Raw genomic sequence first — 22,549 nt, 5'->3', positions numbered from 1 at the left:
TTTTTTCTTTTGAACAATTCTTGATCAACTAAGTTCAAAGAGCATTTTTTTCCTTAAACCTGCATATCACAGTAAAAACTAGTTCACCACATTTCCTGCACAAAAGTGCAAATTGAGAAAATTTTCTTACGATTCTTTTTTTTTCCTTATAACATTATTTATTTGAATTTTTGAAAGTATTGCTTTGCGTACCTTGTTATTGTAGAAAATTACTGGCATTGATAACATATTAGACGATTAGGAATTGACCACCTGTTAATCCGCATAAGTGGATAGTTAATTGATGCATTTTTTTTTATTTACTTCGAATAAACATGGATGATCAGTATATCTCAGTGTATGAACCGGTAGAATTAAATTTAACCTCAAGAAATACGGTTAAACTTTTTATCTCGTAACAATTCTCAGTAGTAAGAAAAGCAACTTTCTTCAAATTTTCTATATGACATTGTAAGTGTAACTTCCTAACCTCCAATCAAAACTTAAAATTACAACTCTAAATTATAACAGAGCACTTTATGGGATGTCAGAAATAAATTCTGCCATGTAGATAAATAATATCTACTTATTTATTCTTGTTACGTACATTTTTGTGCTTCAGTCGTCAATTACTGTCTGGTGGTCAATTACTGGCGAACCATCTTATTTGTTAGAATTTCAAAGCATGTTACTGCAGAAAACTCTTAGGACAGTAAACGGACTCGAGTGCACTCAAGGAACACTGAAGAGCAATTCTGTTGAAAGTAATATATTTGTCGTAACAGTTGATTGGAAAATTGATTAAGGGAATTCGCATTGCTTTCCCTTAATGAGGAGAATGGTCTGAACAAAGTCGCCTCTTCTTCTAATGTTCTCCGACAATCATTTTAAAGAACAAATGAAACAGAAAACAAACTTCATTCATAATAATTCCACATTTATTTTTCTTTTCAATGGGAACGACCTATATTCAAAGCTCTATTGTTTCAATTAAAAGGAAACACTATACACGATTCCTAACAAAAGTTCTACACAGTTAATTTAAACACTCGACTACGTATAACGCGCAAAAGCTATCATCTATCTTTTCGGTTCTGGTTGAGTTAGCAGCAGTGCGCAATTAATAGTTCCATACAGAAAATCAACACGCCATTTCATTATTCATGTGACGCAGTGTTGGTCGACTCGTTGGCAGCCGTAAGTAAAGAACACAACAACTCTATTTCCCGGTTGGTCGTAACTGCCGTTTAAAGGGATTTACATAGATGCTTTTACAAAGACTTACTTCGTGGAACAATAGGACGTCCTTGGGAGTTATCGTTGAATAATCACGCTTAATTCCGGATGCAGTTCGAAAGTGGAATTCGAAACTGTGAAAAGGCCCAACCAGAAGCAACGGCACACACTCTGTTTCCTCATTCTATCTATAACTTTGATTTATCCCAAGGGGGTGAAAACGCATTTTATTGTTTCGCTGATTGTGGAATCGAGCAAAAATAACTTATTGTTTCCCCATTCTGGAAAGGAGCAAGACTTTCTAATGCCTTTTTGACGTATTCCACTTAGCAGATTTATTGTATGAAATGTTTTAAAATGAACGTTCTCGGGGTGCGATAAATTTCCAAATGTTCCTATTTTGGCTATGAAAAGATTTTTGCTTTCATAGCTGACAAACATTATCCATAACTCATTAGGTAAATTTACAAAAGTAAGTGTTTTGCAGACAATTTTTCAGTCAATTGAGAGCCTGTAAGAAACACGCGAAATGAATTTAGCCGATAAGCTGTTAGTTTGCTCTTGCATTTATCGGTTTTAAAGACAAATGCTGATACATCAATTTTTTTTTTTTTTTTGTTCAGTCAGTGACTCAGTATTGCTTAGTAGGGTGGGCCGAAAAAAGAATATTTTTGACAAGCAACTTCTAATAGCTAATAAACAACTACAAAAAACACAGCTAATAAATTTTGGAATAAATACTTCAGAAAGATATTATTTATACATGTATTTCTTGTTGAATAAGTTTAAGTATTTTTTTTCCTTCCAAAAATCAAAAATTTAATGTTCTAATAAAAAAAAACTTCTGGGGAAAATATCCCCCCCCCCAAAAAAAAAAAAATTTTGATGGCGCAACTTGCGCCATAATCCCCCCCCCCTGTGGGCACCCCTGAATTCTGAAACTAGGTCTCTAGTCTTTGAGGAAGCTGAATCGGAAAAGTAGAAATTTTATAAGTTTTATAGGGGTAGGGGCTCGGTGACCAAACTGACAGGGAGCCCTCCTTAGTTCTCGATGGCTCTGCATACGTATGGACTTTTTTATAGATTTTATAAGAATAAGTTAGATCTTAACATTGAAATATATTTGTGTTTGGTTCATAAGTAATTAGTCATAATCTAACTACACTATTAGAAAAAACTTACAATTCAATGTCAAAAATGCATTTTTCTTTATAAAGTTAACATTGGGTTTGATCTCTTTATCCTCTTATGTACAATAGCCAATAATCTAATAACGCTTCTGACGTCATCGACAATGAAACTCGCGCCACGGCATGATAATTTAATAATTTGTTTTGAAATGAAGGAAAAGGCTTTGTCGCGGCAAAGCTGAATTGGATTCGGTTACTTAAATCTTTTACTGGTAAGACTCATTTCAAGGGAATGAAGAAGCGAAAAAGTAGACAACAATGAACGCTATCTAGTGGAGTTAATCCACTGGAGTTAGGGTTAAAATTTCAACTGTCAAAATATCACCAAACTGGCAATTGCTTCGTTCAAATGTAGAAGCAATTTTCCCCCGTCATATCTTGACGAGCAATTTTCTAGTATTTTAATAATTCTAGTATTTAATAATTCTAGTATTTATTTTCAGTTCATTTTTCGTTGTTTCAAATTGAAACGTAGCTATATTGTTTTATAGCAATTTTTTTTATCGTTCAAAATGAAAACTGTAGTTGCCTTGTCTGTTAAAAGTCAGAAGAAATACAGAAGTAAAGTTAAATTATTATAGTAAAACTTTTAATTTACTCAAAACTTTGATTTTGAACACATTATTTTCATTCACTTATTCTTTCAGTTATTTATCTGATTTCCTTCATATGTTAAGTAAAGATTATTAAGTATATTATTTTCTTAGAATCAACATCTTATACAGCTTTTCAAAAAAGTCTACAATAAGTTTTTTTTTTTTTTTCACATTTGATTAAGAGTACAAACACCGTTTTAAAAATAATATTTTTGAAACGTTCATCATAGCAACTGAGAAAACAATTCTTTCAAGATTTATTTGAGACCTTTTTCGAAATGGTAGATCTACTTTTAGAAGTCTATGAACTAATAGTTTTTCTATACAAGATCGTAGTGTGACTACGGAATTTAGCTGGATGCTTTTGTGTTTTTGAGCGAATTACATCTGTAAGTTTTAAATTAACGAAATGGGGAGTCGTTGCAGTCTTTCATTTGTAGAGCAGAAAATAATTTATCTATTTAATAAGCATGGAAGGCATTTGAGGGGTTTCAAGGTAGATATTGGAATAATGTACGCACCATTTACGACAGAACTTTTAATAGCAGATTTTGAAGGGTAAACAGGAATCTTACTTTAAAGCGTGAACATTTCGTACTCCCAGGATATTATTTGCAAAAAAAAAACTTTGCAGTATCGAAAATAATTGCTTTTTTTGCTCATTTTATTTCTACCTATCCGAATTATTTTGCCTTTACTATAACGGAAGAGCCATCAACGAGCCTTTTCGAGAAATCCATCTACCACTACTTAAATCATACCTATTAGTCATCTAAGGCTGCCACTGAGTTACGATGTTAAAAGAAAATGCCTTAATAGATTTTTAATGAAAACTAGTCCCCAAAATAGTCGCCAGAAGCAAATAGTTAATAAAATAGTATTCGAATCTTTTGAAATAGTATTTATGTCGAAATAATGCAATGATATTTCGATAAATGTGATAGGTAAGCGGGACCACCCTGTCAAGCTCGTCAAAAGTGGTTTCACACCAAATTCAATTTGAAAATAAAAATATGAAAAGTATGCATGTATTAGAGATAACGACAAAAAGCTTTAAAAAATACAGCCTGTAATTTCTTTTCCTAAATGTAGCAAAACAAAAAACACGTTTTAGATTAAACTCATTTTTCAAGTACTTAGTAGGCATGCATCTATTCTAAATGAAAAACTTATCATCCTTCCATCTATTATTCTAAAACAAAATGTATACCCATTCAACTTGTGCCACTACGGTTTTATTTTCCATATCTGAATATGATGCAATACCAGTCTTATTTTTAGGATAAAACTTGTTGTGTGCTATTAAAACGCTTTTCTGTGTATTTCTTATTTAATTTTAGAGTCAATTTTCTCTTGAAGTAAATTAAATTTCCGGCTTCTTTATCATTCTTTGGACCGTAGATTTTGCAATTAGAGCGTTTTGTTGTGTGATTACAGAAGCCGCGCTCGCATTTCAAAACTTGAACTCGTTAATGAAAGCTTTTTTTTTTTTCCTTTTGTCGTGGGAGTTCATTTGATGACCGTCCAAAAGTGTGTAACTTGTCATGAGCATTTTTGAGTCGTGAAACACTATTCACAACTTTATAGGAGACGTTTAAGAGTTAGAACTTAATCAACAACGTTTTCCTGACCCATAAAATAAATTACTACTTTTCAGTTTGAAAAAAATTCCTCCAAAGACGACTGGGTAAGGGTAGGCTTGCCAGATTTCTGAAGTGTTCAACCGGGACACTGGAATCCCCCCCCCCCCAGTATCGTTAGTATTCAAAAGGTTACACACCTGTGCAGGGGCGTGCACAGGAGGGGGGGAGAAAAGGGAAACCTGTTAGCCCGGGCCCGAGCCTGTAGGAGCCCAAGATTGGTGAAATATTTGTAGACACGTTGGGGTAAACAATATGGAGAGAGGCTCGTAAAAGTCATTTGTGATGGGCCCCAAAATTTCTGTGCACGCCCCTGCACCTGTGGCTGATTTTTTGAGTGCTTTATAGAGCAGTTTATTCTCAATGCTATGAATAAATAGTCACTAATTATAAACCGAAAACAGGGAAAAAAACATAAGCAGATATAATTTAAAAATTTCACTAGATACTTCTTAGTTGTAAATAGTTACAATTTATATTAGTTGGAAAAAACACTTTGAATGAGGAATAAAAAAAATTGAACAATACTTAGATGTACTTTTCATTTTAAAGGAGTTTTTCGATCGCCTCTTTTGGTTTTAACCGTGTTGTAAAAAAGCCTTCACAAACTAATCCAGTATTAATTTTACAAGTCAATGCTACAAATGATAAAGTAATTATCCTACATAATCCTTCACAGTTAATTATTTTTAGACCTTTTTGGCCATTTGTAACCAAATTTATCTTCTTCCGGGACGTGAAGTAAATCGGCCGAGACACCGGGATTTTGTCCGGAAACCGGGACGTCTGGCAAGCCTAGGTAAGGGAAGGAAAAATGTTTAGAATTTTTTATGTTTCAGAATGCGCACATGTTTGAATTTAAAAGAATAAAAAAAACATTCAAATATAATAGTTTTAAACTTTCAATCTCCCTCCGCCCTCCTCCGTTTTTCATCTTTCAAAATTGTATTTTGAAACTTGAAATCATGCTGACGAAGTTTTTTTGGCATATTTTGAATTTTTAGTTGGTGAAAAACGCTTGTAAGTGCGTTAAAATAACTCTGCTGAAGCCATTAATGATTAATTTATATGAACATGGCCAAACACTACAGAAATAATCACGGAAAACTTTTTGCTACGTCTACCATATGACTACTTTCATCTTCTTCTTCTCCATTCTTTCGCTCTCCTAATCATTTCCGAGAAATCTATGACGGGGGTTAACAATATGAGATCTGCGCAGCTTATTAGATTCTACGTACGTTTGCAGGAATCCAATTGACCCTATCATCTAATACAGTCCCCCCTCCAATGGAGACTTCCTAATGACTGCCTGACGCCAAGCAATTTTCTAGAGGCTAATATGGGTGCTGAATGACGAGCTTACAGATATGCACGAATAAAAACCGAAAGTTTGGACTCGCGAGTCAAAGACAACAATAGCTGCAATGGTACGCACAGATCAGTCATTTTCTAGAAGGTGGAGGGAACAAAGGGTATATATATATATATATATATATATATATATATATATATATATATATATATATATATATATATATATATATATATATATATATATATATATATTCAATGCAAATTTCGTCGAAAAAAAAACTTCTCCAACTTATGTGAGAAAACATTTATATTTTTTAATCCAGAGAGTCAGAGGGGTCAACTTCTTCCTGACCCCCCTAAATGACGGGTCTGGGTGCTCAGTATTACAAACAGAAATATAGCAAGGATTTTTTTTTTTTCAAGGCGTGAAAAAAAACTTCATTTTCCACTAAATGCATTTCCCCGTGTTTGTCACAGGCGTTCTTATATTCCATGTTATTTTATTTCTGCTGCACCACAGCACATCTGAGTTCCGTTCGAGTAAAAATAGATAGGCTTAGTTATTATTGAACTTATTTACCATAGATGGCACAACTATGCACCATTTTTCTTGTGTGAACCACGTTTTTTTTTTTTTTTTTGCGTTAAGCTTTTCTTAGATGGAGAAAAGGTATTTTATCCATTTTTAAACTGAATTGTGAATTGTTAGCCATTCTTATGCTTGTTAGTATGACAATTTGATTTTGTTTAATTTGATTTTTTTTAAATTGAAAATAAACGTGTAGTGAAGTCGTTTACACTTTGTCATGGCTCTCGTTCCCCCCTTCACTCTCCCCATACTGAAGTTGCAAAAAATATCTTACACTATACCTATATATATTCATTGTCTGTCAGTTTTTTTTTTTTTTTTAGAAAGATGAAAAAAGATATTAATACTGTTACAAATTCTGTAAATAGTAATTATTGTAGGAACGTAACCTGTAAATAGTTTCCCGTAATGAATATACAACCCCTTTTTCATTCGGCTAAAGTATACAACCCCTATTTTCTTTCTTTTCATTGATAACGGTCTACGCATTTCGCGAAGAGGTAAGAATGTTGTGGAAAATTCTTTTCGGTGTATAAAAGCCGTTAGCGATGGATAAACAGGAGAGTTTCGATTCAGATTTCGAACTGAGAAGATTTTTGCTCTGTTTATAGCGAGGCATTTCGCTGTGTTGTTTTCGTATTTGGAAGTAAATACGTGTGTAAACGTTGAGTTTACGGTGTTGTGTGATAATTGCTGATGAATAATTTAGCAGTTGTTAACGGTTTCTCCTGTACATAGTGTAAATAAATTTCCTGTGTTTTTATCAAGAACTGTGTCTTCATTTCAAGAAAGTGGAAGTCGCACCGAATCCGTTACAATTGGCGCCCAACGTGGGGCTTCTTCTGGACTTTCTTGGAGTAAGTGTGACTTTGGACATTTTTTCATAAAGACTGTTTGAATTTATAGACTTTGTTTTTATGGTGATTACTCGCGCAATGGATAACCAATTAAAACAACTTCTGGAAGCAATTAATGCTGCGAAAAGTGACTTGGCTGAAAGTTTGGCGGCTAATCAAGAGCAATTAAAAAATGATATGGCGGCTAATCAAGAACAATTAAAAAGTGATTTGACTGCAAGTTTTACTGCAAATCAAGAACAATTAAAAAATGACATTGCGGCTAATCAAGAACAATTGAAAAATGAATTAGCGACTAACCAAGAACTGTTAAATAGTGATTTAACTGCTAAAATTACTACAAGTCACGATGAAATGAAAAGTGACCTAACGTCGATGAAAACCATGATGGAGAATCAACTAACCGCCATGAGAGATAAAGTCGATGCTCTGGAAGAAAAATTTGATACTGTGGAAGAGCGCATCGCCAATATGGAAAATAAGTTGGAAGAAGAGGACAAGAAATTGACTTCATTTAAGGAAGAAATAATTAAGGACGTGGAAAGGAGATTGGCGACCGCGGAAAGCAGCTCTGTACAGTTTGGCGCTCCCACATCGGTTGCTCGACCGTCCATTAAACTTGCCACATTTGATGGGAAAACTTCGTGGCAGGTTTACAAAACTCAATTCATTATAGTGGCGGAAGCGAACGGATGGGACTCTGCTACCAAGGCCTGTCATCTTGCAGCATCCCTGAGAGGTGACGCAGCGGACATTCTCCAGACCCTTCCGGACAGCCAGCGCCTGGATTTCGCCGCCCTCACATCTGCGTTGGAGCTTCGCTTCGGTGAGAAGTGCCAGAAAGATTTCAGCCGACTCCAGTTGAAGTCCCGTTTCCAGAAAACCGGGGAAACCCTGCAAGAGCTAGCGGCGGACGTCGAGAGATTGTCTCATCTTGCTTTTTGTGACTGTCCTGCGGATGTTCGAGACAACCTGGCACTCAACTACTACATCGACGGGGTTCGAGATCCGGAAATCCAGAAAGCTCTACGGATGGCGGATGTCAAAGACCTGAATTCTGCCGTTGTGTATGCGATGAGATACGAGGCCGCCCAAGAAGCAACCCGTGTGGATCGCCATCTAATCCGGACTCAGGAAGCTGATGAGTCTGATTCCAGGTCGTCCCACCTCGCTGAACTTGAGAGACAACTCGGTGACTTGACAAGACATTTGAGCAGCATAACAGCCCAAAAGAAACAAGAGCAGAAGTGCTGGAAATGCGGTAGTGAAGGACACCTGCGAAGGAGTTGTCCGGCTCGCCAAGCTACGCGAGGGAAGGAAATCACCACCACTAAAGCTCTGCAGATTTCCTCTTCTAGTAGTGGCAGTGATGGACTTTTCATTTACGCACATGTAAATGGGAACCCCTGCAGACTGATTATTGACACTGGAGCCAATGTGACAATCATTAGAACAGATGTGGCTCGTGAATTTGGATTGAAACTGCTGTGGACCTCGCCACGCGTAAGTCTCCAGACTGTGACAGGTGACAAAATTGAGATTGACGGTAAAGTGGACTTGGAAATAGTGTTTGGGAATGCCACCTACCATCATACGGCATTCGTCGCTAATATCACGGACCCCTTCATTCTCGGATTGGACTTTTTAAAGAAATATGACTTCACTCTCGACTTCAAGACTAATGAGCTGCACTCGATGAGAGAAGACATAGCTGTTTTCCCCGCAGAAAGTGATGTAAAATCCGCTCATCAAATAATAGCCCGAACAGATTTATCGATTCCCTCAAGGTCAGAATCATTAATACCTGGCTCCATTGAAGAAACCAATAGTTTTCGATTTGGACTCATTGAATACCCTAACCTAAGCAATAGCCTAAAAGGATTGCTGGTAGCATCTACGCTTGTGGACCTTTCTAAGGATGTAATTCCCGTGAGAGTCGCCAACGTGAGTGAAAGGCCAAGGAATATCCGGAAAGGTGAAGTGTTAGCAACTTGTACTCCAGTAAACTGCATCATTAGAAGAATCAATTCCCCCGAGACTGTGTCTTCTGAGTCCTTGACATCGAAGTTAATTGGGAGTGCACCCTTATCGGAGGATCAAAGAACTGCTGCGGAACAATTGGTGGACGACTTCAAGCATCTGTTTTCATCTACATCGGAGGATGTTGGCCGTACGAATTTAACGCAGCATAGGATTTACACTGGAGAACACCCCCCTATTAAACAGCCTCCAAGACGACTGCCGTTCGCTAAGAAGGAAGAGGTTGAAACTCTCCTGAAAGAGATGAAGGAGAATGATGTAATCGAACCTTCATCCAGTCCTTGGGCTTCTCCCATCGTCTTGGTCCGAAAGAAAGATGGCTCCACCAGATTTTGTGTCGATTACCGACGGCTGAATGAAATCACCAAGAAAGACAGTTACCCTCTTCCACGGATAGACGACACCTTGGACACTCTTTCCGGACACAAGTGGTTTTCGACCCTGGACTTGAAGAGCGGCTACTGGCAGGTTGAAATACACCCTGATGACCGAGAGAAGACAGCGTTTACAACTGGACAAGGCTTATGGCAGTTTAAAGTGATGCCCTTCGGCCTCTGCAATGCACCAGCTACGTTCGAGCGTCTTATGGAGACAGTGTTAAGAGGACTTTCCTACGAATCCTGTCTGGTCTATTTAGACGATATCATCATCGTGGGACGCAGTTTCGAAGAACATCTGGCAAATCTTAGGAAGGTGCTGCAAAAGCTTAAGGAAGCCAATCTGAAGTTAAGCCCGTCCAAATGTAATTTGTTCCGCCGGGAAGTGAACTATCTTGGTCACATCATCTCTTCTGAGGGTGTACAAACCGATCCAGAAAAGGTATCCGCGGTCAGGAGTTGGAGTCGTCCCGAAAACATTCATCAGCTGCGAAGTTTCCTGGGGCTCTGCACGTACTACAGGAAGTTTGTGAAGGGTTTTTCCAACATTGCACGACCTTTGCATAAGCTGACGGAGAGCAAGCAAAAGTTCGAATGGTCCAAAGAATGCGAAGATGCATTTCTACGACTGAAGGAGGCTTTAACATCAACGCCTATCCTCGCCTATCCTCAGCCTGAAAAATCCTTCATCCTGGACACTGATGCGAGCAACGAGGGCATCGGAGCTGTTTTATCCCAAGAAATTGACGGAAATGAACATGTCATCGCTTACTGGAGCAAATGCTTATCAAAGTCGGAGCGAAATTACTGCGTCACCAGAAAGGAGTTACTGGCCATAGTGAAAGCTGTAGAACACTTCCATCATTACCTCTACGGCCGAAAATTTCTGCTTCGGACAGATCATGCCTCATTAACTTGGCTTTTGAACTTCAAAAATCCGGAAGGCCAGATAGCCAGATGGATACAGCGGCTCCAGGAATATGACATGGAGATCAAGCATCGAAAAGGGTTATCTCACGGTAATGCTGACGCTTTATCAAGGAGACCCTGTCCTGAGAACTGCCACTATTGTTCCCGAATCGAGAAACAGTATGGAACGACTAGCCCTACCGCCTATCAGGTGACAGTGACTCCAACATCTTCAGAACCTGATCCATGGAGTGACGACCAAGTTCGAAAAGATCAACTTGAAGACCCCGACATAAAACCAATTTTGGAGTTCATGGAGAGTGACAGTCGGCGACCTAGCTGGCAGGACGTTTCCATCTTTAGTCCTGCAACAAAAAGATACTGGGCTTTATGGAACTCACTCCATTTACGGAACGGCGTGCTACACCGGAAATGGGAATCTGATGACGGCAAAGCATCTAGGTGGCAGTTACTACTTCCTCGATCCAGGATTTCAGATGTTCTGAAAGAAATACATAGTAGTGCGACTGGAGGACATTTTGGTGTCTTGAAAACTCTCAATAAAGTTCGGGAGCGCTTCTTCTGGAGCAAGGCGAAGGATGACGTGGAGAAGTGGTGCCATTCTTGTGACGCCTGTGCTGCTCGTAAAGGACCGAAGAAGAGAAGTAGAGGGAAGCTACATCTGTACAACGTTGGAGCTCCTTTCGAACGAATTGGGATCGACATCCTGGGTCCTCTACCAAGAACTGCTGATGGAAACAAATACATTCTTGTTTCCATCGATTACTTCACCAAATGGCCGGAAGCATATCCCATTCCAGATCAAGAGGCTACCACCGTAGCAGAGACTCTAGTCCAACATTGGATCTCGAGATATGGAACACCTTTGCAGATTCATTCCGACCAAGGGAGGAATTTCATCTCTGCTGTTTTTAAGGGCCTATGTCAAATTCTCGGAATTGAGAAAACTAGGACAACACCACTACACCCACAATCGGACGGCATGGTGGAGAGATTTAACCGCACAATCCTAAATAATCTCTCGCTTATGGTATCCAGAAATCAACAGGATTGGGACAAGAAGCTACCTTTGTTCCTGCTGGCCTACCGCAGTGCTGTCCACGAGACTACCGGATATGCCCCATCTCAGATGCTCTTCGGACGAGAGCTTCGGCTACCTTGTGATCTCGTCTTCGGTCGACCTCCGGATGCGCCTGCATCGCCTGAGGAGTACATCCAGGATCTCCAGGCCCGGTTGGAAGACGTTCATAACTTCGCACGAGAGCGAATCAACATCGCGGCGGAGAAGATGAAGACCCGATACGACACAAGGTCTACTGGACATGAATTCAACGAAGGCGACAAGGTTTGGTTATGGAATCCCATCCGACGGAAAGGTCTGTCACCCAAATTGCAGTCGCATTGGGATGGACCCTACAAAGTCCTTAACCGACTAAATGACGTCGTAGTGAGGATCCAAAAATCACCTAATGCAAAACCTAGGGTTGTACATTATGATCGGTTAGCCCCATACTATGGCCATAGTTCATGAGTATTACGTAAACAACCATGGTTGATAACATAAAAGTTGTAGATAATTTTTGCTTTTAATGTTTAGTAATATTTCTTGTTATTATTGTGTTTTCTGTATCTGTTAGTTATTAATTAATGTGTATATTTGTAAACTTGTGATAGAAGTTTGGCACCCTTTCTGGGGATTGTACTGCCCGGGACGTGCAGTCCTTAGGAAGGGGGCAATGTTACAAATTCTGTAAATAGTAATTATTGTAGGAACGTAACCTGTAAATAGTTTCCCGTAATGAATATACAACCCCTTTTTCATTCGGCTAAAGTATACAACCCCTATTTTCTTTCTTTTCATTGATAACGGTCTACGCATTTCGCGAAGAGGTAAGAATGTTGTGGAAAATTCTTTTCGGTGTATAAAAGCCGTTAGCGATGGATAAACAGGAGAGTTTCGATTCAGATTTCGAACTGAGAAGATTTTTGCTCTGTTTATAGCGAGGCATTTCGCTGTGTTGTTTTCGTATTTGGAAGTAAATACGTGTGTAAACGTTGAGTTTACGGTGTTGTGTGATAATTGCTGATGAATAATTTAGCAGTTGTTAACGGTTTCTCCTGTACATAGTGTAAATAAATTTCCTGTGTTTTTATCAAGAACTGTGTCTTCATTTCAAGAAAGTGGAAGTCGCACCGAATCCGTTACAATACAAATTCAAATGTAAATTCTCGTAGAATTATCGTATACGAATGTTTAAGATGAATTGAGTCAAAAGGAACTGAATTTAAAGCACAAGAAGTATGCTAGGATTTTATTTTAGATCGAAATGTTTATTGATACGTATCTTTATTTTCACAATAAATTTAAAAATTGCTATGATTGCTATGATTGAAAATTTAAAGCAAAAGTTCTTTTTTGTAATTGCAATGTTTTTTTAGCAGTGGTTAAAACATTAAATATTTTTTTAGGAAAAAAAGTTTTATTTTCTATACACTCTGATTAAAATTTAGCTCTTTTGCAGCAGATTATATAAATATCGCTCTTTATTCAGTTATTTTTTTTAAGGGGTCTAAGGACCTTTAACCTTCAAAATTTTCGAATTTCTGGAAAAAATATATGTTATGCATATTTTAATTCTGAACAATTTGGTACCTTATTTATTACCATACGCCAAAAACTTTTCAAGTTATCGTAAAAATGTGTAAACTTTCCCCATAGAGATTTATGTTAACAGCAGCTGTTTAGGCCTTTTTTTCTCAGGTGCCGGTTTCTTCGGTTTTCTCGCTTTGCGCGCATGATATCTCAGAAAGTTTCTTCTATATTTCCGTAAAACTTTCAATGTATGTTTATCTGGTTTATATTTATGACCTGAAGTTTAGTTATTTTTTAAAAAATTATTTATTTATTCTTTTGAAATTTTATAAGTTAATATCGAAAATTTCCAAAATTTTGGGCAAAAATATATTTTTTTTTAAATATTAACTTTTATTTTTAGTTAAAATGTAGGTTCAGATCATAAATATAAACTAGACAAACATGCATGAAAAGTTTTACGGAAATATATAAGAAACTTTTTGAGATATCATGCGCGCAAAACGAGAAAACCGAAGAAACCGGCACCTGAGAAAAAAAGGCCTAAACAGCTGCTGTTAACATAAATCTCTATAGGAAAAGGTTACGCATTTTTATGATAACTTGAAAATTTTTTTTTGTACGGTAATAAATAAGGTATCAAATTGTTCAAAATTAATATATGCATAACATATATTTTTTCCAGAAAATCGAAAAATTTAAAGGTTGAAGGTCCTTAGACCCCTTAAATAGGATTTTTTCTGGGAGTGATTTTATTTGCTGTTTATAAATGTAACTTGCTCCTCCTATTTTTGCTCGCTCGCCAGTTAAAAAGAGCAGCTAGGGTTTCGACTATTCCCGTTTAAATGATAATAACAGTTTGAATTTACTGAAAAATATTGTCTAGCTGTTTAAGAAAATGAATCTGATATCATTTATATATTAACCAAAATGTTTCTTTCTCCCTTAAGTCTTGCATTTTTATCAATTGTTTTAACTCTTAAAAAGATATATCTGAACTAATTGCACTAAGACAGTCAAGAAGTAGACATTACAAATTGCTGCTTTCAGAAAATTAGTGTTTGCCATACGGGAAAGTAGGCTCATTTAGTTCATGAGGAACATATACTGTCAATTAATTATCAAGTTCGCTTCTGGTATTATGTACAAGTTACAATGCACTGACAGCATTTGTGATCAATTGTAACCCAAATTAGCTACTATAATTACGTTTAAAAGTGTTTCACAGTTACAAAACACCCCTTTTTTAGTCAAGTAAATTATTCGAGTAATCGAAAAATAGTGCCTCTTAACTCATAATTAATGAAAAAGTTCATTCTGATGCTTCTAAGGAAAATTTTCCTTTACTAAAAAAAGGTTCTTATTTTTAATTTTAAAATCAGTCAACAAAAAATACAAAAATTAAATAAATAATAGTATTTCAATAACGGTACAGTGTAGCAACTTTTGTAAAACTCATGCAAGTAGTAATACTTGAAGTAAAATTGAGTTTTATCTTTTTTTTTTTTTTTTTTTGATTGATTAGTAAAGGTTGCAATTTTTGCCATCAAATTATTAACGCTTTAGTTTTTAATGTTTTTTTTAAATTTTAATTAATCTTTTTTTCAGTGTTTAAAAAATCTAAATTATCTTATTCTACTGTTTATACAAATGCCTTCTTTGTTTCAGAAACAACTGAAACGCCATGGACAGTCCTACCAACGAAGTCCCCCACAACAACGTTAAGCTCCTTGCATACCAAAAGTCGCCTGTGAAGGAAGGTGCTCCTTTAGCCACCGTAGAAGAGCCACCTCCTACGCCTCCTCCTCCATTGCCGCCCCCTCCATTGTCATTAAGCCCTCCACCAAGACCCACTGAAACTCATCCCCTCACGAACACCATACCGGAGGACGGATCCCACGATGATCCAAGTGAAAATGCAACACTCAACACTAGATGCACTGATGATACATCTTTAGTTAAAGACAGTTCAAGGTACACACAAAAGTGTTCACTGTACTGGAAATCTAGGAAATGTGCATTGAGCTTTTATTATACATTACAAAATATGATCCTTTAATGTTTAGTTACCACAAAATGCATTATATTTGTTTATACGCTAAGGTTTCCTTCACACGAGGCAACTTAGTTGAATCAACTTTAGAACGAGCGTTTATCAACATTTGCAACCAGGTAGAAAAGTAAAGGGATAACCGGCATCCTTCACACGACAGTAAACTCGTCAGGCACGCGAGGTGCATGTGCCGCTACCAATCTCAGCCCGATGAGTTGAATCAACTTTTAGTTGATTCAACTCATCAGTGCGTTGCCAAGAGCTTGCCTTACACATGAGGAAATTAGTTAACTCCGTTTAGTTTTAACAGCGTTGTAGAGCAGCTGCTGAAATAAACTCGGCCTTTTGGAAGACAAGTTGATTCAACTAAGTTATCTTGTGTGAAAACAACGGAAAACGCAGGTTAACTAGTTGACAGGCAAATTTTTTAAAGTTGATTCAACTAACCGCCTTGTGTGTAGAAAACCTAATTGTCTGAAATAAAGATAGTGATATCACACATCATATATGGAATGATATTACATAGTGATAGTGATATTATTCCATAAAAAAAAAATTTCTTCCGGTAATTACCACTAAATATGATTGATCCCGTGAGCACTTTTATCGAGCTTTTGAGTCGGTGAAAAAGTCATGTAAACTGAGCAGGACAACGTGGTTTTAAATTGGACACAAGTGTGTGACCCTGATGGGCTATCGACTCTAAAGATCCTTTTTATAGAGAGATCGAACATTGGCGGACATCTTGTATCCTAAGTTGCTCATGTATTTACGTTTCTGCAGCTATTCTTTAAAATTTTGAGGGTTTGTGTTTCCAAGGAAGAGTTTGCTATGTCAGTGAGTGGCCAGCCAATCTCACATTTCGCCCTAAAGGATATCCATTCGTTTCTATTGCAGAGAGCCTACGTTTTACAGTAACAGTATCTTCATAACTTCACGTAAATCCAGTATTTCAAAATTGAAAAATTGGTAAATGAAAGTCAAGAAAATACATTATAAACCCATAAGAAGCATGGTTGAATCTATGTAGTACATAGTTATCATCACCAAACGTTGAGCTCATATTTTTCATATTTCATATACGTTGGGGCGAGAACGGCAAAAAGCGCTTAAAAATGTTTTTAAACCTCTCTGGTTTGTTTGTTTACACAGGCATGTAATGAACGAGTTTTTTTTTTCGAATTGTTCAGGCTCAGGGTCCAAAGTTCGCAGGTTTACGCTGCTAATTCCTCTTCAGAGTCTTTCTATGGACCATTTATGTCTAATTAATATTAATTTCTAAGAGGACATTTTTTTGTAAAGTGTTTTGAAAAAAAAAAAACCTTGAATTCTCTAGTTTTTGGTGCTGATCAAAACCGATTTTTCGCATTGACTATTCGATTATTCATTTTTTTTTCGTCCTATTACTATCGTTGGACACGAGAAAAGTTAAATATACCCCGATTTAATAAGAAAAAAAATATAGACTGCTAAAAAGCAATTTTTTCAAATTCCGCACGGGTTTTTCCCCGTTCAAAGGCTCCCTTCGGCTTTGTAGTGGACAAAGGGCTCTAAAATATCTGTTCTGAATGCCTAAGAGGTAAGCCTGTGCAAATTTATTAATCCTCAATCGGTTGAATATGGAGGGGGAGGGACATTTTTAAGCGCTTTTTGGCGTTTTCGCCCCACTGTGCGGTAGTTTATTAAAATGGGAATACGTTTAATTTCTTTTAACTATGTAAACGAACCTTTTGAAAAGCTAGTAATAGTCTAACTGCGCCATTTTTTTTCGAAAATCTATTTTACGTTACTTTATATTGTCTTTAAATTCAAAAATCTGGGCTTATTAATATCCATTATTAAAAAATAAAAAAAAAAAACACTTAAGCATTTAATAAATACATCACTTCTCACATTGAACAAGAACCCACACAAAAGTAATAAAAGCAACGACTTCACCATCCATTACTAATTCCTTATGGTTCGTTCTAACATTTCATGTCGTATTTACTACCGAATAGATCAGAACTAAAAATATTCTTTTTGATGGTAATCACGCACTCTTGGTCTACATATAAATGCGGTTCTAGAACAATAGAAATTGCATTTTTCATTAGTATCGGCTTACGTTTTCTTTGTAAAATGATACAATACATCACTAAATTCCTGAAATTAGTGACCTTTTTCTCTGCAGTACGTTAAACTTTGCTGATATTATATTATTTATTGCTTATGGGGCATTATTCATTTTCAAAATATTATTTTAAATGTAAAATGCAGCTATAGAATTATTTTTGTTTTCTTGTCGTACAAATAGCAAAAAATGCAAAAGAAATTGACTCAAAAAACATCACCTTTTTAGATTACTTTTTTTATTTCTTTATTTTATGAAAATTGAAAAGAAAAAAAAAAGTACCCCATTAACAAAAAACAAAAAAAAAAACTTTTTCAAAAAAAAACAAAAACAAAAACAAAAACAAACAAACAAACAAACAAATGAAAAACGACGAATCAGAAAATCCAACTGAAAGAAAAACATCTCGAGAGCTATTGTCAATCGAAATGACTGTACTAAATCCATCTAGCTGACTCAACAATTTAAAAAAGAAACGAAGAAAGTCAAATTTTGTTTTCAGACATTTTGGAAAAAAAATGCTCCAAATTAGTTAATGCAGAAATTGTTGATTGAGAACAAAGTAAAAAGGTAAAATGGCTATTTATGTGACAAATGTAAATGGGTACAAAAGTTTCCCTATTGTATTACTTGGAGTACAAGTTTTTTCTTGTCAACATCGCACAAAAATACCTGATTTCCGACGACAGAACTCTGAATTACCTCCTCTTGCTTTAAAGGATATATTCATTTCTAATGTTTCAAAATTTATGTTTGGCATCATTACCACGCACTATAATTTCCCAAATAAATCCACATAAAAGAAAGATAAACTAGTTTTAGAATTTTAGAGCCATTTAATATCAGCGCAAAAAAAAAAAAAAAAAAAAAAAAAAAAAACTGTTCGTAATCACCAATCCAAATGATAAATAAAGGAGATGAGGAGTCGGCTAAAATTTGCTGAATCCATTGGGTGCGACATTCACACGCATGTTTTTTTTTTTTTAACCTAAATTCAGAAATTTGCAGCTTTGGCTTTTAATTTTTACATATTTGAATGTAAATGATCATTATGTATCTTAATATAAAGTTTTGACTGACTGAAAAAAAAATCTTGCTTTTAAAAAATAATATTTTACATGTTGCGGGTGTGACGTAAAAGCTAAAAAAGTCAAAACTTTGTAACAGATGACATTTATTTAACATCGTTTCTTGAATGACACCACAAAAATAAATATTACTTATTGTGCAGTGTAGATGTAATGTACCTAATTTAATTTGGAATTATTTCATTTTTATGCTAATACACATTTTAACAAATAGTGGGTTTGTTTAATGAAAAATAATCATATAAGCTTTGTGCTACTATATGATCAAAGTGAAAAACCAACGTAAATAAAGCACAAATTTTGAAGAAAATTTTTTCTTCAAAATTTGTGCTTTATTTACGTTGGTTTTTCACTTTAATCATAGTGGGTTTGTTCGTTTGTTTTTTCGGTAAAAGACTTTAAACTAGAATCATTAAAAATATACATCGATTGGAAAATATCGCTTTAAAGCCGCTAACAAGACACACTGTGATAGCAAAGAAAAGTGCAATCGCTAGTGAAATTCGTAGCTTAATTTGATATCAAGAGTTTTCAACTTACAGTGCTCGAGGGCTGTGACGACCTGTAATTACATACAGGAAGCGCATTCATGAAATGTAGCGGCTAGGATTGCAATATGAGAGGTTTATCTGACCAATCACGAAAGAGTTACTTTCGATTTAATAGATACAGATATTTTTTATGACAAATTAAAACATTATGGATACCTTGACCCTGGTATTTTCAATTGACGTTGAAAAAAAAAATTGATTTAAATTAACTGTCCCAAAAATGAGTAAAAGTACTTTTTATTCTTTAATGGTAATAATATGAAATTATTTCTAAAAATACTGTATCAACGTCAGATAGATTAATAATTGCAGTCAAAAATTATGAGAGGAAAAAAATAACCAACATTAAAATCTTTTAAATTTCCGAGAGAAAATTGGGAGTGTATTTTATGTGGTTGTAATAAAAGCAATCTCAGACACAAATTGGTATATTAAATATTTTATATGAATTTATTTCGCAATCAAGAAAATTCAAGGTCAAGAAGTTATGAAATAATATACATTTTTGGTTTATTTTTACAAAATTTATCTCGACCATGTATCTCATCCAAAACTTTAAACTGAAGACAAGTTATTCAATTAAAATTACTTGATTTATTTCCCTTTATATTTTGACTGCCTTACTAAGAACTGAACCAATAAACTAAAAAAGTTTTCATAACAAATTGTTGAACTTTCTACCGTAAACTATTTTTTGAATTTACTTACAGTGGCGGGCACAAAAACTGCATCGCCTGCAAAAAAAAAAAAAAAAAAAAAAAAAAAAAAAAACCCTGGGAAAATGAAATATGTTTTTCATGTATACAGTTGGAAATAGAGTTGTGCAACAAATCTCAGCTGAAGTTATTAAGATTATCAATTTATTTATTCTTAATAATTTGAAAAAATAAAAAAAAGATACGTCTATGCCATCGATTCTCAACCGGTGGTCCGGCGGACCGGCACCGGTACGTAGAAAGATTTGATCGGTCTACAGAAATTTTTGCTCATTCACGTTAAGAAAAAAAAACACGGTAATAATAATATTTTATGGATCATCGTTTATGTAAACTTTGTGATTACTTTTCGGAGTTTTCTATGATTTTTCTGCAATTTTTATTAATTGTATGTTGTATGTATAATTAGTACAATAATTACTTATCTTATTCTTATCATTTGAATTTTTTGTAACTTCTTTAACAGCAAATCATGTTTAATTTACAGATATATTTATTTATTAATACATTTATTATTATTATTATTTTGTAAAAAAGGGGAAAAAAAAGCTCAGCCGTTCGTAAACATTTTTCACAAGTTTTCAGCGGTAACCGAGTTGAAAGTTTTTTGTTTTTTTTCTTTAGTAAAAAAGAGAGAGAGATATATATATAAAAAAAAGGAGGAAAAACCTCATCGGTTCGTTAAAAAAAATCTTTTTTAATGGTCCTCAAGTGCAGGGTTTTTTTCTTTCTTTTTTCTGAAAAAGGAAGAAAGAAATTGGGAAAGAAAAGAAGAGGAAAAAAAAACATTGCAGGTCCGCAATGTTTTTTTTTTTTTTCGAAAGCTCTTTCCGATCTGCGGGTTGAAAAAAGTTGAGAAACGCTGGTCTTTGACTATGTAGTATGACTGCAGTTATGCAGAATTTACATTAACAACAGAATTTATGTAATCGTTGCTTTCTTTGACCTTTTCTTAAATATTTCATTTTTTCCCTTTTCCGAATTTATTCTCATAAAATTCGGTTGAGATCCACCATAAAACTGTATTTTATCGTGACAACATCATCTTTGCGCAAAATATAACACATGAAAAATTGTTTGTACTTTTCTACTTGTTCGCAAATAATACTGTTTTTGTCTGTTCCTGTATATCTATCGTAATATACATGTCGGTAGCAAAAGTAGGTCAAAATGCACTTCACCTATTTATTTTAACAATTCACTTAAAAACTTTCATGTAATCTTGAAAAGTTACGACTTACATGAACGACTGCTTAGATAAGCTGAAAAAGTGATAAAAGATGTTTTGCTTGGGACAAGTACAACTCTGATATTGTTCTTTTTCACATCGTTTTCAGTGAAGAAGTAATGGAAATAACTCAAACGCTGATAACATTATAAATCTTAAATTTTTTTACTAGAATGTGAAATGTGATTAGAAAGCAATATTCATGAATGGCAGCATCGGGATTGTAGATGTGGTGTAATTGATGCGTGATAGAAGAGAAGATTTATAGTTGTTACTAGCTCAAAATGATCATTTTTTTTCTACAGTATCAAAAATAAATAATTATCAAAGAAAGAAAGGATTATTTTCTCCTGTTGTTTCTGTATGTGGATGCTTTGGAAATATACAAATGCAAATGCAGTATTGGTATGTACATACATAGAATTTTCATAGCTTTTCATTAATTTAAAGTTTCAATTATGCATTTTCAGCAGAAAGATGAAACAAATAACTTACAACTTTATAAATAGAAAAATAAAAGTTACAGCTGTGCATTTTAGTATCTTAATAACAAAAGTTGCACTTGTTGAGTTTATAACTTATGTTCATGTGGAAGCTACTTGTCTTTTAAAAAATCGTAAAATTCTATGAAACAATCATGATTTTGATTTATTACTCTTGATGAAATTTAAATCGGATAAAATGCATTTCTCATGAAATTAAAGCATATACTATTGCTATCTTAAGGATCAAGCGCAATCTATTTATTGATATATTTTTCAACTAAAAATTCCATTATAGAATCTAAATTAACTCACCTTGCTGAATCATATTTCACATAACCTCAAAAGTAAAAATAAATAACTCATGTTTAACCCTATAGTGCATCGTGTAACTATTTTGCAATATCTTTCATATTTTGTATTGCAAAATAACCATAATAGAAGCCTAAAAATACTCCAAGGGTAAGCTTTACCTTCACTTTTATTAAAAAAGTGAAATATGATGCCAGCAGAAGATTTGCTTGCTCTTGCATCTGCTTAAACTACATCATATTGACAACAGCCTCCATATGGCGATTTGGTTACTAAATGAAGCCACATAATTAAGCGAGATATTCCTGCATACTCTTTCTAGCAATGAAGAATGTCACCTTGTCATAAAACGTCACACTTCAGATTGCCTCCTCCAGGGATGCCCCCCCTCAAGAGTAATAACAGCCCGCCCTAAACATCGCGAAGACCCCCCCCCCCCAAGAGCAAGAGCCCTCATCCCCCCAAAAAGAGAAAAATACCCCGAAGAATTTCAATGTCGCAGTCTCGTCATAATCCCTCCCTCTCAGGATGGCACCCCTGGCTTCCCACTTCTTTGTTATATATCACGATATATTTCATACACGTTATATATATATATATATATATATATATATATATATATATATATATATATATATATATATATATATATTAGGGTGTCC

General features: G+C 35.1%; 1 protein-coding gene across 1 annotated transcript in view; it reads left to right on the top strand.

Moving 5' to 3' along the window:
• Positions 1–22,549, top strand: part of LOC129218380 (proton channel OtopLc-like) — an 88,565-nt gene that overhangs the window by 45,958 nt on the left and 20,058 nt on the right. Inside the window, exon 2 of the mRNA XM_054852622.1 lies at positions 15,013–15,318. Within this exon, the coding sequence (XP_054708597.1) occupies positions 15,029–15,318 (290 nt within the window). The 5' untranslated portion in view covers positions 15,013–15,028. The remainder of the gene's footprint in view (positions 1–15,012; positions 15,319–22,549) is intronic.

Source organism: Uloborus diversus, chromosome 3, assembly GCF_026930045.1.
Source record: "Uloborus diversus isolate 005 chromosome 3, Udiv.v.3.1, whole genome shotgun sequence".
Classification (NCBI taxonomy): Eukaryota; Metazoa; Arthropoda; class Arachnida; order Araneae; family Uloboridae; genus Uloborus; species Uloborus diversus.
Note: the sequence above shows the minus strand (reverse complement) of the source record. Positions and strands in the feature narration are given on the sequence as shown.